Source organism: Balearica regulorum, chromosome 4 (assembly GCF_011004875.1).
Source record: "Balearica regulorum gibbericeps isolate bBalReg1 chromosome 4, bBalReg1.pri, whole genome shotgun sequence".
In the NCBI taxonomy this organism is placed as follows: domain Eukaryota; kingdom Metazoa; phylum Chordata; class Aves; order Gruiformes; family Gruidae; genus Balearica; species Balearica regulorum.
This window is the reverse complement of record NC_046187.1, coordinates 6,251,539-6,267,035: the sequence shown is the minus strand read 5'-3', so window position 1 is coordinate 6,267,035 and position 15,497 is coordinate 6,251,539. Positions and strand designations below refer to the sequence as shown.

Genomic DNA, 15,497 nt, shown 5'->3' with positions numbered 1-15,497 from the left:
GGGCCGCTCTGCTCCGGGACCCCGTCGGCGGCCCCTGCCCCGCTCACCGCGGCCTCCCGCCCGTCGGGCCCCGCCCCCTCGCCTTCGGCTCCGCCTGCCCTTCGTCCCCTCCGGTTTGGCCCCAGCCGCCGCCCGTAGGCCGCGTGACGCGCCGCGCCCTCTCATTGGCCGATTCAATAGTCGCGGGCTACTTGAACGACGAGAGCGGCGCCGCGGCGCGGGACTCGGCGGCCGCCGGCACGAGTGGCGCCCATCCCCCGCCCGGCGGCCCCCGCCTCCCCGCTCCGGCCGTCCCCGTTCTCCTCCGGCGGCGCCACCCGCAGCCGCGACGATGTTGACGGGGCAGGAGAACCAGGAGAACGTTCCTCCGGGCGGCAAAGCGCCGCCGGGTGGCAAAGCGTCGGCGCCCAGCGCCGCCGGCGCCCGCATGGCGCTGGGGCTGCTGCGGGGCGCCCAGCAGCGGCCCGGGCTCCCGCTGCAGGTGAGGGGGGACGGGGGGTGGCGGGGGGGGGGAAAGACGGGGCGCCATCTTGGGGCGGCGGGAGCTGTCAGCGGTGGCTGTCAGCGGCCGGGCCGGGCTCTCGGCGGCGCTGACGGGCCGCTTTCCCCACAGGCGGCGCGGAGCGGCGTTGAGGGCCATGGCGCGGCGGCGGGCCGGCCGGGCGGCGGGCAGCAGCAGCCCTTCACCATCCACGTGGATGAGCCGGACGGGGAGCAGCGGCGGCGGGGTGTCCCGACGACCCAGAAGGAAGAGGAGGCGGCGGCGCTGGGGCTGCGTGCGGCCGTCTGCGCCCTGGGGGAGCGGCGGCCCTTGGCGCCCCTGGGCAACGCCATGGAGCTGAGCTTCGGTACGTGACGCACGCACCCCTCCCGGTGCTCCGGTAACCCACCGGTTCCCCCTTGCCCGGGGCTCGGCTGGTGTCCCGCCCGCCGAGCTGCAGGCCCGCTGGGAGGGCAGCGCTGCCCCGGGCCCTTGGTGCGCTCTGCGGACCCCGTCCCAGCCACCTGCTCCCTCTGGAGCAGGGCCCTTCCGCCTGGAAGCGCGGACATGGGCAGGGCTGGCCCGAGGTGGTACCTCGGGGGGAACGATTTCCAGAGCAAACTGGAGGAGGAACTGCGGATCCTGAAGCTGTTTGGGTCGTGGACTGGTTCGGTTCGCCTCAGAAGATAATTTTTCAGTTGCCAAAACCCATTTGGTTCCTTTGAGCCTGCCATTACGATACAGCGGCTCTTCTATCCACCTATCGGTTACTTGAGCCTCTGTGCTTCTATCCCCTGGTCTTTGTGGGTAGTTTTATGCTTTTAACCTGAACTATTGGTACCTCATGAGAGAAACCAGATTACAGACAGGAAGGGCAGCCCTTAAAACCTCACCCTTTGCTACCGCCATAAAGTTAGAAAGGGATTTTACTCAGGCAGGTGCTGAGACTTATTAGACTTTTCTCCCAGGTAATAATACCTTGTACGGGTGCAAGTGTTTTGAGCTTTTCCCAGTGTATAAGAAACAGAAGTAACACATGCACACGTATCTATCTGAGGGCTGATTTCGTCATGGTCTACTTCTGCAGTCTACAAAAAGCTCTGGTACCCTAGCCCTGATTTAGGCCGCAACAGCTAAGCTTTCAGGATTCACACTTTTATAACAAGGTAACACAGGATGCAGTGAGCACTACATAATTGCAAAGGAGTTTTCCATCCCTTTTTCCTTAGGGAGAAGAAGAGAAATAGGAAGCTTCCTTGTTGCAGTGACATTTTGGCTTCCCTAGAGCCCCCTCAAACCCTAGTCTAGTTGAGTGGCAGTCTGCCCTCTCTGCCTGCCTAGAAGGCAGGAGAGCCAGCAGTCCTGCAGCGCCACCGTGATGTGCCACAGAAGAGGGTACTTCCCCGTGCTGCGAGGAGGTGGTCTGATGGTGCCCATTCTAATGTCGCTATTACCTTCTGCTTAGGTTCTCCAAGTATTATGGATATTTCGATAACCTCAGAAGCAGAAGAGAAAAAACCAAACGTTAATAATGTGCCAGACTATATCGGCGATATCCATACGTACCTTAGGGAAATGGAGGTGAGCTGCTGTCCCTTTTTTATTTGCATGTAGCTTGTGGGGGAGAAGTTTGGCGTTGAGAAATGCATCTAAATGTTAGCTACTACTACAGCGACTAAATTAAAGCTTGTTAGAAATAGAGAAATCAGATGCTTGTCCACTGCTGTGAACACAAGACTGGTTTCTTGTGATAAAGTTGATTGTGCCATGCACTGAGCAGAAGCTGGAAAGCAAGATTATGGAAATATAACTTACTGATCCTAGACTGACCATTGTTTACTTCTGATCTGTTTAAACTGTGGTAAATAGAGTTTAAACAGTTGCTTCCCTACCAGCATTTAGTCCAAACTCAATCTTATCTGTCATCTAAACCTACAGGTGAAATGCAAGCCTAAAATGGGTTACATGAAGAAGCAACCTGATATCACAAACAACATGCGGGCTATTCTTGTGGACTGGCTGGTGGAAGTTGGAGAAGAATACAAATTACAGAATGAAACCCTGCACTTAGCTGTAAATTACATCGATAGGTTTCTTTCTTCAATGTCTGTTTTGAGAGGAAAACTTCAGCTTGTGGGTACTGCAGCTATGCTGCTTGCATCGTAAGTGAAATCACTTAATTTAAATTTCCACCTGCTGGTCTCATACAGCTGGAAATCTTGTGACTATCACTTTTATGAGCTAGAGTGACTCAGGAGGGCTTCACACTAGACGAAAAATTGGGAGTTAACCACCTAGAAGCTTGGCAGTTTATATGAAACACTGCAAGCAAGGTTTTAGGCTATCTTTGTAGGCTGCCCTAATGTGAGGATTCATTAGTTCTACCTGCAGCAGCAGCAGGCTTCTAAACAGTATTTGAGGGAATATGCACAAGGCATGTGAGAAGAAAGTTTTGCTTGCACCAATTATTAGTTTAGTGAGTTCTTCTGGAATTTCAATAACTGAGTCCCAAATTGCTTAGTGCTAAAATATCAGGCTATTGTAGCTCTGTAACTTCAAATTCTGCTGATTCAACAGTTACTGAACCAAGTGCAGCAAACTTGTTGGGTAATAGTGCCCAGCTACTTCACAAGTCAGCATTTAAATTAGCCCGCTGGCTTTCATTAAATGTTGCTGATTGTCTGGTTTTCTAATACCCAATCACTTGCTCATAACTATTTTTCCTGGCAGAAAGTTCGAAGAAATCTACCCTCCTGAAGTAGCAGAGTTTGTCTACATCACAGATGACACCTATACCAAGAAGCAGGTTCTAAGGATGGAGCACTTAATTTTGAAGGTTTTGTCGTTTGACTTGGCAGCTCCAACAATCAACCAGTTCCTCACTCAGTATTTCCTACATCAGCAGACAAACGCTAAAGTGGAGAGCCTGTCAATGGTAAGTAAGAATTACTAGCTTGGCCTGTGTGTAACTAGAGAGTTCTATTACTATTAATGCACTGTACAATCTCTGTTTGCTAGTCCTAGTAGAAAAGAAAAGAGATGCTAAAGGATTTTTCAATCCAGGCTTCCCCGCCTCCTTTTATTTTTACATGTGTAGTCTCTCTAGGAGAGTTGTGGAGAGTGTGTATGGTATTATGCGTGCTCCAGAAGTGGTGCCACACCGCTGGAAACTCACACTCCTATTGGTACTTTCTGTTTGAGCTACTCCATTCCTATGGCAGGCTGGCATTTGGACTGCCTAAAGCACGCACACTTACTCAGAGTGGGCAGAGATTGATGAACTTTAATTTGGGGGTTGTTTCACTGTTTCCGTCTTTCTTATCTGAAACCGCCAAAACCTACCCTCCCACTTTAGCTAAAAAAGGACTTTTGTTTTAGTTTTCCCCTCAGCAAGCAGTGAGCTCTAAATCCAGAGGCTTATTTCTAAAGCAGATAACATTTCAGCTAAAGTGATATTAAATCCTAACTGTAGGGCAGGTACCAGAGCTCCTAAATAGAAGCCTTCATGTCATTGTGTCGTCAGACCCGACTACGTTCTTCCCTCTAAATCTTATATACCTCAAAATATAAAAATGTGGTGTTGAAAAAGCATGCGCTGGGAACACCGACAGTACCTAACTGTAGCTGTTAAAAGAGAAAGTGAGTGGAAACTAGTAAAAGCTGTCTCTCCAACTGACAGCAGGATTGGAAGCTTAAAATCGGGTTCTAGTGCACCTGGTAAATGCTCTTCTACTTTCTTTCAGAAGCAGATGATTCCCTTTTTCTTGTTTCCCTTGCAGTACCTTGGGGAGCTGAGTCTAATTGATGCTGATCCTTACCTAAAATACTTGCCATCAATTATCGCTGCTGCAGCATTTCACCTAGCAGGCTATACAATCACTGGACAGACTTGGGTATGTAGCACTAAAACCTGAGCCTTCGCTCTCCTTTATGCATGTTTAGTGCATCCGTACGCAGTTCTGAGTGCTGGGGCCTCTGCTGCAGGAATCACAGCCCCTCCACACTCCTAGGCTCTTACCACAGGGAGCAATCCCTAATTATTTGAAAAACGGGGTGGGGGACGTGACACACCCCTTTTTTTTGGAAGGAAGAGGCATCTACTGATGTGCTCTGCTTTTGGTGATCCTTCTCAGAGCTGTAAGAGTTTCCTTGCGATGAGGAAGCGGGCAGTAAGAAAGCCTAAGCAAGGGAGGCAAGGAACACCTGTTGGGAATATGATAGTCGTCAGGATTACTGTAAGTCTACGTGAACTGCTAAAATCTGAGCAGTGAGTATAGAACTGCTTTGTGCTTGAGGAAACGACGCTCTGCCAACCTACTAGAACAACAGTTTCAACAGGAAGCTAAAAACACCAGTGGTCGTCAGCAAACAGAAATTTTCAAATGTCCCTCTTTCCATTTTCCCTCAGCCTGAATCCCTGTGCAAAGTAACCGGCTACACCCTTGAAGACATCAAGCCTTGCCTCATGGACCTACACAAGACCTACCTCAAAGCAGCACAGCACACACAACAGTCCATAAGGGAAAAGTACAAGAGTACAAAGTGAGTATCTGTAGGGACGTACGAGAAGCTGGTATGTTACACCTGAGCTGTCCTGGCACGTAACCACTTCATGGGGTGCGGGGGCGGGGGGTGTATCCTGAGTTTTCAGTCAGACTCAACTGACCAAACCTACTACGCGAGATGGTGATGAGAGTCCCCAGGTTTTTGCGCCGTGTTTTGTGGAGCGATAACTTGCCGCCAGACCTGCTATCGCTACCCGAACTGTCTGGTAGAAACTGGAGGAATTTTTCTTGACATTCCTACAGTTGGTAGGCAGGAGATGGTACCTAATGCTCCTAAAAATCTGTGTAGCAGCAGCTGACAAGCCCTAAAATGTCTCCTGGCTGTGCCTTGTGAGAGATGTGCTTTGCTGCAGAATGTATGCGCTGCTTTATGGCACAGAGCACTTGAGCAAGATGACATCCTGCCTCTTTTTTTTTTTTTTTTTCCCCCTCTCCAGGTACCATGGAGTATCGCTTATTGACCCACCAGAGACACTAAACGTATTGTAATAATCAAGAGACTGATCTTTTTAAAAGATGTATATTACAAGAAAATGATGTATAGTTTTAAATGTGGTTCAAAATTCTAGATGTGATCACTCAGAATATTAATACAGGTTTTGATGAGCTTAATTATGAAGTTAGTTTTACGTGGTTTTAATGTAAATCTTTTGTACATGCAATCTTGTTAAAATATTTAGCTGGGGTTTTATAAAAATGTTTTCTTCAAGCACGGAATTAACCATGCAGACCAAGTGAAGTCTGAGACCGCTTACCTAATTATAGACTAAACATTAATATTAGCAGTGCATTATTTTATAGTAGGGCTTTTTCTCCAAGTAAGAATGATGTGGACTCCACAGCAGTATTTGTAGCATTTTTATGCTGTCTAGTTTAAACTGAGACTTAGTGTAGATCCAAAATGTGGCTTAATGGCTATAATACTGGAAGAAAATATATAGCTAGGAGGAGAACACCTTGCTGGAATTGATTCTGAGGCTCTTTAGGATGTGCGGTGATTGCTACGTAATGTATTGTCAGATTTCCATCAGGTTAAAGGTTAACACTGATGCAGGGACTGCAGGGTTAAAACTAGTATATCGGTTCATACTTCTCTCTTCCAGGACGTAGGAAATGGTCCTGCTACAGGTATTTTCTAGTCAAAGTGTAAAACTGATACTAATTTAAACCCACGGAATTCCCACTGATGTGTTAGCTGTCCTGAAAGCCCATCGATACTTAGTAAAAAAATTATAGCCATCAGTCTGCTTACCTACTACCACTTGAGGGGTGGCAGAGGGATTAAACTGCAGGAGGGTGAACTACTGCTCTGTGCCTCCAGGAGGAGGGAACGTCTTCTGGCATGGATGGGCTGTGTGCAGAACGGTACGAATTCTGTACGCTTTTTGCTTGGAAAGGGTTCCTCTGCAGCATGCAGCAAAAATGAAGACCAACTGGTGTAATTTTTCCTTAGTTGTAGAACCATTACATGAGCGAACTAGCACATAATCGCATTAGATCAAGGGGACGTTTACCTTCAACCTGTGTAAATGGAGTGATGCTGCCCTGCACCTGCTGTTCTTTGCATGTAAAGCAGTGAGTGCATGGAAATGGGTGTAATTAAGCCATTTCCGGGTTGGCTAATAAACAGTTTTGACATTAGTGGTCTTGCCAATACTTTAAAACCAGTTGAGGGGTAGTACTACCACCTTAAACTGGCATTCATTTCCAAAGCTTTTTGGCAACGGCTGTCCTGTGAAACCTGTGCCACTTCCAACTTGATTCAACGCTGTCTGTCTGGTTATCTGGACACCCAACAAATAGCAGGATAAATTCTTCACAGATGTTGAACAGCTGTTATGGTGTGGGCTATTTAAAATAATTTTTAAAAAATCACCCGCCCTCGGACAAACGTGTTATACTGAAACAACTTGCACAGCTTGAGTCGGTAACTGAAAACGTGCTGTTCTGCCCTCACCCCTGCTCCGCAGCCCAAGCCCTCCACGGTCCAGCTCGGTTATAAAACCGGTCCAGTCAAGTGGTGGTGGCTTATCCAGTCAAGACAGAAGTACGCAGCAGAGGCTGCCTTTTTTGGCTAATCTGAGGATTTAGGATGCACTTTGACTTTTATATGTGTTCTAATATTTAATGAAGAACTGTATTTCATTGGTCTACCACATTCTCCGATAGCCTTTACTTAGCTTAGTTTCAGTAGGTTGCCACTGAAAAGCTAAAACTAGTTTGGAAAAACCTGCACAGTGGATCGTGTCTGGTGCTTAGTGTTGGGAATGCTCTAACACTGACTGGCCGTTATTCTTTGAAGACAATAGAGCACAGCGCTCTTCCTGAGAAACCGGGTTCTGCCTTCCCCTTCTTTTTTTTGTGGCATATGCTGGAAACTGTCCAAGACCACTGAGAAACATGAACATTGGAAGAGGAGTAAGTTAAGAGGAAGCTTGTGAATTATTCTCCCCAGAAAAGAGCAAGTAGCAGTACTTAAGTGGAAGAATTTCAGCACAGTATTAATTTACTACTTAATGAAATGTCTCCTTGCTCTATTTTCAGTGGAACTTGTTCTTCTACTGGTCCCACAGCACAGGGGGAAAAAAAAAAAAATCTCTCTTGCTCCCTGAGCTTTACTTTCAACATACCAAATACAACTTCCTTTGCAGCCTAAAAATATGCTTTGGTGATGGGCTGGCCCCTCTGCCCAGTATGATGATGTTCCTCCTTCCTCACTGCCAGCTTCTGCAGGAAGCAGCATCTTTTTCATCTTCTCTTTTTCCAAAATTAAGATGGGATGATTCTAGCTCTTGCCACTAAGCTTTGAATAAAATATCCCAGGCTGTACTGTACTACTGTTTTGCCTATCCAGTTTAACTTCTAGTCCTTCCCAAATAGCCTCTGAGGCATGTAGGGTAGGAAATGTTGTGTATGAAGCGAGAAATAGCAGTGCAAAGAATACTGTTGGCCTTCCTGAAGAAGGTTAAGGTCTTGTGGTACTGCGGAAGAAACTGAATCTTCACTCATTTGTGTACTCCTGACAGTGACTTTGGGTTGCAAAAACTGCCACTAGGAAAACACACTGGTTTAGCTCCTGGAGGAATGGGGCTTTCAGTGTTTGTCTCTTTCTGAAGGAGCACAACTTGATTAAAGCTTTGCTTGGCAGGGAGCCAGTTTTTATTTTTTACATTAAATTCTAAACCTGGTTTGGGGAAATGTAGTATCTGCAACAGTAACTTCTCTCCTGTTCATATTTTATGAAATACTAAGGTCAGATGTAAAATAGTCCTACTTTGCTCTTGTAAATATGTGCATGTTTCCAATTTGACTTGGTTTTTCAACAAAAAGGGGCTAGGTCAGGTATTTTGGAAACCTCTTTGCCTCTTTGTTTTGCCCAATTCCAAATTCAGAGCATAATTCTTTGAATATAGTTGAAAAAGCATTCCTGTCTGTTGCATGTAATATTTAATTAAACTTTTTAAGAAACTCTATTGCTGAAGTACCAGTTGCTTCTCTCTGAAAGTTCTGCAGTCAAGTACACGCATTTCTGCTGACTTTTATACAAAGCTGTTTCAGTAGAAGGCAAGATGTGGAGTGACATGGGCAAGGTCTCACACACAGCGCACCCCTTCCCCTGTGAAGAACATTCCAAGGTATGAAACACTTCAAGGTGTGGTAATAGCTACTGTAATTAAAAAACCAAGCTTTTCCTGGCATTAAACTTGAGCCATAATTCCTTTTACAACCCAAACTCTGACTACAGGCAGCTTGCTTCAGTAATGGCAGAGGCTGTTTTGTTAAAAACCCGCATCTTGCATCTACAGAGGTGTAGAACTTGAGTCAGTTCAAGATTATAACCGTGGAATTTCACTTACATGCAAAATTTTTTTTATTTATGGCTGTATACAATCATCTTATAAAATATACATAAAAGCATGACCCTATCTGGGGTGGGAGGAGATAAAATTATCTACAAAAGTTCAGTAACAATAGACCAACTTATGTATTATACAGCATTTCTGAAGGAGGGATGATGGTTTCAATGAGCAGCTCTCTTCTTTTTTCTCCTTTTGTTAAATGCTTTCTTACTTGTAGTTTCTTGTTTTGAGCTGGTCTGCGTTCTGTGAGCAAACAACATTTGTATCAAAGCAGCGTACTGAATAGTTTTATTTCAAAAGAAGATTGGCTGATCATCCATAACGGCCACCATCCACCATGCTCAGCGCAAAGGCCAAACTTTGTTTCTAGAAAGTGCACTACAGGCAACAAGGAAGGTTTCCATGGCTAGTGTAGGGATACAGCAATAAATCTCACTTCTTGGAGATCAAACTTAAGATTAGCTGTAGCATAGCATGTAGAATCTCTGCAGCACCTCTAAAGAGCAGCTGATTCACATCCACTTTTATTCTCTCACTCCCTTTAGAATGATCATTAGTCAGATATCTATGACTGTTTCAGACAGCCAGGATGCCTGGCCTCCTAGGACAGGAGCAAACTAGCCTGGATTTAAAATTCCTCTGTCTTGGCTGTCTGCGTAGTCCCCTTGATCAACTGAGACCTTTCTTGGCCTTGCCAAAATCCTGTGCTTCCTGAAAACACTACAATCTCCTTTCCCCTCCTGATTTCACATGATGGTTACCTTGTTTTCTTTGGTAGTTCCTGTGGTTCCAGAATGACAACTTCTTCCTCTTCGCTGTCCGACAGTACAATAGGTTCATCTAAAAGAAACAACCAAACAAACCAACCACAAACTGGTGGTAAGTTTTGTACAAACACGTAACTAACAACCACAGCATTTTTAAAGAAACAAGAGTGACTAGTGTTTAATTTGGAGCCCTCCATATACCACAGAAATCAAGTTTTCTTTTAAGCGACCAGGTGAGGTGAGAGTAGCAAATGGGTGCAACTCAAGTGGAAAGTGGCTACAATGGTCCTCCTTTCTTGCTACGACTTAATACAGTGATGTAGTAAGCATATCTGAGATCAAGATAAATAAAATACTTACCCTTAGTTTCCCTCATCGTACTTGCATCCTCAGTTTCTATTTTCTCACATTCAAAAGCAGTAACCTCACTTTCACCTTCCTCTTCCACTGCTTCTTCCTTCTCGGATTCTTCAAGGTCTCCCCAGGAGTTCTCCATTCCTTCCCCAATTTGGGCTGTCCCGGGAGTGTGCAATATTGGTTTGGCAAAACTGAAGTAGTTAGTTAAGAAAAATCTTAGTTTTTTTTAAGCTGTATCTTTTCTCCCCAGCGGAGAACATCCTTAAAGGGGAGTTGAGAGAGACTACTTCTCCAGTTCCTGTCGCCGTGAGCCACTTCAGACCTCAGTTTTGCACTTTATGCTAGGAATTAAGTTACCTAAAAGCAGTTGGAACCCAAACCAACGTGATGCTGATGTTTCCTCTGCAGGCTAGACAGCATCCTAAGCTGCGAGGAATCTTGGATGTGTGTTTAGCTTCTAGGAGTGCTAACGCAGGGGTGGGAAGCCTGGTTTTCCCCTGAATAATACAACAGAAAAGATACACTTCTGAAGGAGGGTCGGCTTTAGTGATGATTTCTTCTGCTTGTTCTTCCACGTTGTTAGTATCAACAGCGGCGCTTTCCATTTTGAAGGCAGTGATCTTTTGATTCGGTATAGATTCTGCAAAGCCAAACTTCCCACCTTCTTTCCTAGTCATTCAGTGACAGACATTATTTCAGGATGTTTCACACTTAAAAATGCTTTCTCAAGTTCAAATATACGAATACTTGCTATTTAAAACAAAGACGAAAACCATTTGCTGTTCAAGCTACAGCTTGACATTACTTTTTAGTATGTTTCTTAAAATTATCCATTCCCCTTCTTTCCCAAAACACTCACCTAACTTTCTGGTCATTCTCCAAGGCTTTTTGAATTAGTTCTGTTATTTCTGCAACCTTAACAGCTGTTATTTTACTGCATCTCAGAACCTGTTTGTTATAGATACAGCAACAGTTTACGATCACGAAGGCAAGATGTTTTTAACTAAAACAGTAAAACATTATAGAGGTCACAAACACTTAAAATCCAGCACCTTAGTATGAGGAACTGGATATACTACAAGTTGATACAAGACAAAGACTGGTCAAGCCAAAGATTTACCTGATCCTTTACCAGCATAATCCCTCCACTGGACTGGATAGTACAAATTTCACTGTGTTTATTCATGGCAATTACAAGGAGGCCATCCATTACACTTTCCTCACGTTCACTTGGATCCACCAATAAATAGGTCCTAGAATCAAATTTTTAAATATAAGGCAACAGTAAAAGTTTGAGGTGAGTTACTACCCTTAAAACAATTAATCAAAGGAATTGATTTATGTAATTACAGGTATATTTCCTCAAAAAAGTTTTTCTATGTCATCTGTGGAAAGCTGCTCGTTAGTTACGCTGTGCAGAACACAGAAATAGCTCCCCATGACATCTCACTTCAGATAAAGTGTTTCAAGAAATTGGCTTGTCAATATAAATATTTTTAGTACTCTTCTAGGTTTAAAATAAATTCTGCAGAATTGACAACAAGCTGTTTCTGTCAAAAGACTTAAAAATCTTACCCTTGCTGGAAGAAAGCAAAACTGACACAAATAGGCATGTGGTGGATACTCAAGGGGACAGGATCTCGTTCCTCAGGAGTGTACTTTGAAAAGAATTAGCCCAGAAGACAATTATTTGCGAAACATATTTAATTTTAAAATTACACACTGTACAAAGATAGTTAAAGAAATAGAAAACAAAGAAAAAAAGGCTAGCAATTGTTTAGTCATCTAAATATTAAAAAAAAATATCTTTTTACTCTTCTTGTGCAATTTTTACTGTTTACTACCTACATAGGTAAACTGAGCATATTCATCAGCCTTATGCTTGATTTGGTCAAACTACTGTAAAATACTGATCTTTTGCAATTAATATTCCCATAAACTGAGGCTGATAAAATTTTGTATTCAGCAGGCTTCCTTACTACCCTTTCGCATTTTGAAGAGCAACACATCTATCTTAAACCTTAAGTATCTTGGAGTTTATCTGCTTACACAAACATTTAATTCTCCCTTTTAAATAGAAAGGAACAGCTACCTGTGATGCCACAACATTTATCGTAATCCAGTACAACTTACCACAGTTACTTCCTCTCCTTGCACAGACACATCTGGTCTGCGAAAATGACATAGAGCTACAATTCCCGCTATGCTGGCAGCATCAATAATGTTACCATCGTGATTTAACAGGTGCAGGTCCAGACGAATTTGCCAAACCTGAGAAAAAAACATACACACCTGCATGGTAATTTGTGATGCAATTCTACAGAAGTTACTGTTTTTCAAAACAATTTCTTTTTTTGAACCATAAAAAGAACCAGTGTATATTCTTCAGGTCTTTGCTGAAGAAGATGAAAAACCTTGGTATATTCCAAGATATCCAGTGTGCTAGACTTAATTATGACAAAATACGTAACACTTAAGTACAATTTAAACTTTATTCTGCAAAGAAATATTTGAGTGTGCAGGGTCTCAACTACTTCAGAAAGCCTATGTAGATATGTACGTTAAAAATACCTATAAAGTCAGATGTATGGATCCTTACATTTATCTAAAATCAGAACTTCTAATTTCCAAAACAAGATAGAGGCCACCTTAAAATCAGACTAGATGTATCTTTTAGTTTAAAACCACTTGAAATTAGTAGGTTTTCATACCTTTTCGCCAGCAACAACACAGAGAGATTCAGTATCTATACATTTGGAATTTCTCAGGCATCGTTCTATTAGTCTGTTCAGTTTCACCAGTAACTCAGGTTGCCTGTTAAAACAAAATTAACCCAAATTGAATATATACTTACATGTTTGAAAACAGTGGCTCTTATGTCATCCTTGTTTAGTCTTTTTAAGAAAGCTACATACCTGCCAGGCTCAAAACCGGGTGCAGCCATTGGCGAAAGCTCAAGATTAAAGAAAAGTATACCTTCTGTAGGACGATTTGGCTTGGGGGGAACAAGTTCACACGAGACTTGTGCAAGAATCCTGCAAAGGTAAATAAACCACTAAGTCATGGGATTTAGCAGGAAAAAACCTCCTACTGCTAAAAATAAAATACATACTTTGCAAAAGCATGCGTTTAGGTTTTTAATTTCTATTTCTCACTCCTGACAGTTTCTCGTTCAATGCCTGTCATACATATTTAAACTCTGGTCAACAACTGAGAATCAACTGTAGAAACTAGAACATTCTCTTGTATTTTAGGACTAAAAATAGACTCAAATACATGGGAATCTATAACTAAATGTTTATCTAGTGCATACATTCCACTCTTCCACGTACATACGTTTGATTTGTGGAAGAACGCAAAATGTAATGTGAGATCAGTGAATAAAGGGGTGAAAATTATAATCACTTTGTATTTTATAAATTATTTATAACACACCACCAACGTGGAAACCCCATCCCTTCCCGCTTCTCCTCTATGGTTCTATCGTTTAATTGCTACGAGTTTTAGGCTTCAGTCCTTAAAATCCATTTACTGTGATCCCAGCGAACCTTCAGACACCTAACATTCAACGCTATACCCTCCGTTTGCTTCCCCAGGTTTGGAAACGTAACGCTTTAAAGCCAGAGCCACAGAGGCGCCTGCAAGGCTTTTCCTCAGGCCGCCAACCGCAGCACGGTCTGCCCACAGCCCAGACGCCGCGGCGCCGGCCAAACCACCACCCCCCTCCCCTCCCCGCTCCCCCCCCCCGCATCCACCTGGTCTTCCCCAGCTCCACGATGCAGCAGCCGTAGTCGGCGCCGAAGGAGATGCGCACGTTGCGGTAGTCATAGCACTGCCGCCCGTCCAGGCGCTGCGGGCCCAGAGACACACACACACAGAGAGCAGGTTAATGCGCCATCCCCGGGAACGGGGCGGGGGGGGGAGCGGCTCTTGGCCTACCGCCGGGCGGCGGGAGGTGACAGCCGCGCTAGCCCCCCCCCACCCCGGGAGGTGGAAGGGGATGGGGAAGGGGACGGGGAAGGGGAGGCCGGCACCGCACCTTCCTCTCCTCGATGGCGCGGAGGAGGAAGCGCCGCTCGCAATTGGAGAGCGGCGTCGCCTTCATGGCGTGCGTATGAGGGGCAGCGCGCGCCAGAGCCAGCGGCCGCGCGCCCTGCGCACGTCATCACCACGCGGCGGCAGCGGGGCTGGTGGGTGCCAGTGCGCAGGCGTCGAGCTCCCGCCGCTGGCCCCGCCCGCAGGCGGTTCTCCTCAGAGCGGGGGGCGCCGCCGCCGGCTGCCTGGTTGTGAGGCGCGGCTGTCTCGGGGGGAGCGGGGGTCCTCTGCCATCGGTCATCGCCCGGTTAGAGCCCACTGAACGATGGGTACAGGGGCCTGCTTCACCGCAGGCGCAGTTTTAGCCGCGGCTCGGAGGTCTGCTGCCCAGAGCGCAGCCCGGAACGGGGCTGTTGCAGTAGTCGCCCCATCGTGGTCCTTCGCGGCCGAAGGGGCAGAGGCCGTGTGGGCTTGTGGCAATGTGCCGTTTGTCGGGGAAGCCGGCTGGAATCAAAAAAACCCCACGCGTCCCAGACATTTCGAGTGGTTAGCGTTGTTGTAGCGCCAAGTCTTCAAGATGTGCGTGCTCCTGCAGCCCCTAGAATGCAGCCAAGCTGGTAGTGCAAGGCAGTTAGTGCTGTAGACAGAAATGCAGCAAAGGCCTCAAATGTGTCAGAGGAACGTCCCTTCCTGTTGTTCTGAAGTTTTGCCCGTAAGTAAAAAAAGGCCTTTACAAGTGGCTTTTATGCTTAGTTTGAGTTGAAACAAGGAGATTGATTACTGTGTCTTCCCAACAATGTTAAATCTCAGATGCTCTGATTTTCTCACACAAAACTGTTGAAATATCCAAGTTATGTCTTTTTAAACCTTGTTAACACGCTGAAGTTCTAGTGCAAACTAAAAAGTGAGTCACATTTCAGAAACTTCAATTTTGTGTGAGGACAAGTGCTGTCTGATTTTTCCATGCTGGTTTTATATTTTAAGATTAGGATAAATGAGTATCTTCACAAATATTCAGTGTAAAAGAATATTGATGAGATTACAAAAAGACTCTCTTTCTTCTTCTATTCGCTTACAAAAATAAGCGAATAGTTTTCCCAAATGGCACTACATGTGAAGCAACAATAAGAACCAAAAAACTTTTCTCATCACAGCTGTATGGTTGATTTGGTGTTTTCCTTGGAGCTTTAACTAGCAGTCTTTAGGTAGAAATTCTGTCTGGTTTTGATTTTAATTGTTTAGATTCAGTGATAATATTCATTAGTGAAGGCTTGGGGTTAAATTCTGGCTGCCTTGCAATCACTGAGGAAAAAATGCTTCCATTGAGACCAAGTTTGCTCCAGTTTAGTAGCCCTTAGTCCTGCTGTGCTATGGTTGGTGCAACTTTTACACAAAAAGTAAAGGTTAAGTACTAATGACTTGCAATCACTTA

The 15,497-nt window shown here is 45.0% G+C and overlaps 2 protein-coding genes and 1 long non-coding RNA gene across 5 annotated transcripts in view; 1 reads left to right on the top strand and 2 right to left on the bottom strand.

Annotated features, from left to right (window-relative positions):
• The window catches only part of LOC142601647 (uncharacterized), a 195,592-nt gene that overhangs the window by 52,387 nt on the left and 127,708 nt on the right, over positions 1-15,497 (bottom strand). The window lies entirely within an intron of this gene.
• On the top strand, positions 172-5,661 carry CCNA2 (cyclin A2). Its single transcript, XM_075751077.1, has 8 exons — positions 172-481; positions 614-848; positions 1,947-2,062; positions 2,420-2,643; positions 3,212-3,416; positions 4,261-4,374; positions 4,890-5,023; positions 5,484-5,661. The coding sequence occupies exons 1-8, from the start codon at positions 332-334 to the stop codon at positions 5,533-5,535; spliced, it is 1,230 nt and encodes a 409-aa protein (XP_075607192.1). The 5' UTR covers positions 172-331; the 3' UTR covers positions 5,536-5,661.
• Positions 8,894-15,497, bottom strand: part of EXOSC9 (exosome component 9) — a 260,026-nt gene continuing 253,422 nt past the window's right edge. For all 3 annotated transcript variants that reach the window (XM_075751062.1, XM_075751063.1, XM_075751061.1), the window contains exons 2-13: positions 14,070-14,138; positions 13,786-13,880; positions 12,946-13,065; positions 12,742-12,844; positions 12,164-12,301; positions 11,606-11,688; positions 11,151-11,283; positions 10,890-10,978; positions 10,553-10,699; positions 10,034-10,221; positions 9,668-9,746; positions 8,894-9,149 (exon numbers count right to left, since the gene is read on the bottom strand). In XM_075751062.1, coding sequence (XP_075607177.1) covers positions 9,068-9,149; positions 9,668-9,746; positions 10,034-10,221; positions 10,553-10,699; positions 10,890-10,978; positions 11,151-11,283; positions 11,606-11,688; positions 12,164-12,301; positions 12,742-12,844; positions 12,946-13,065; positions 13,786-13,880; positions 14,070-14,135 — 1,323 coding nt within the window. In that variant the 5' untranslated portion in view covers positions 14,136-14,138 and the 3' untranslated portion in view covers positions 8,894-9,067. The remainder of the gene's footprint in view (positions 9,150-9,667; positions 9,747-10,033; positions 10,222-10,552; positions 10,700-10,889; positions 10,979-11,150; positions 11,284-11,605; positions 11,689-12,163; positions 12,302-12,741; positions 12,845-12,945; positions 13,066-13,785; positions 13,881-14,069; positions 14,139-15,497) is intronic.

Bases quoted from the DNA above. Each gene is read 5' to 3' on its own strand.
- CCNA2 (XM_075751077.1), top strand. From the start codon at position 332: ATGTTGACGGGGCAGGAGAACCAGGAGAACGTTCCTCCGGGCGGCAAA. The intron at 2,644-3,211 runs GTAAGTGAAATC...TTTTCCTGGCAG, and splicing joins GCAGCTATGCTGCTTGCATC to AAAGTTCGAAGAAATCTACC. The intron at 3,417-4,260 runs GTAAGTAAGAAT...TTTCCCTTGCAG, and splicing joins AAGTGGAGAGCCTGTCAATG to TACCTTGGGGAGCTGAGTCT.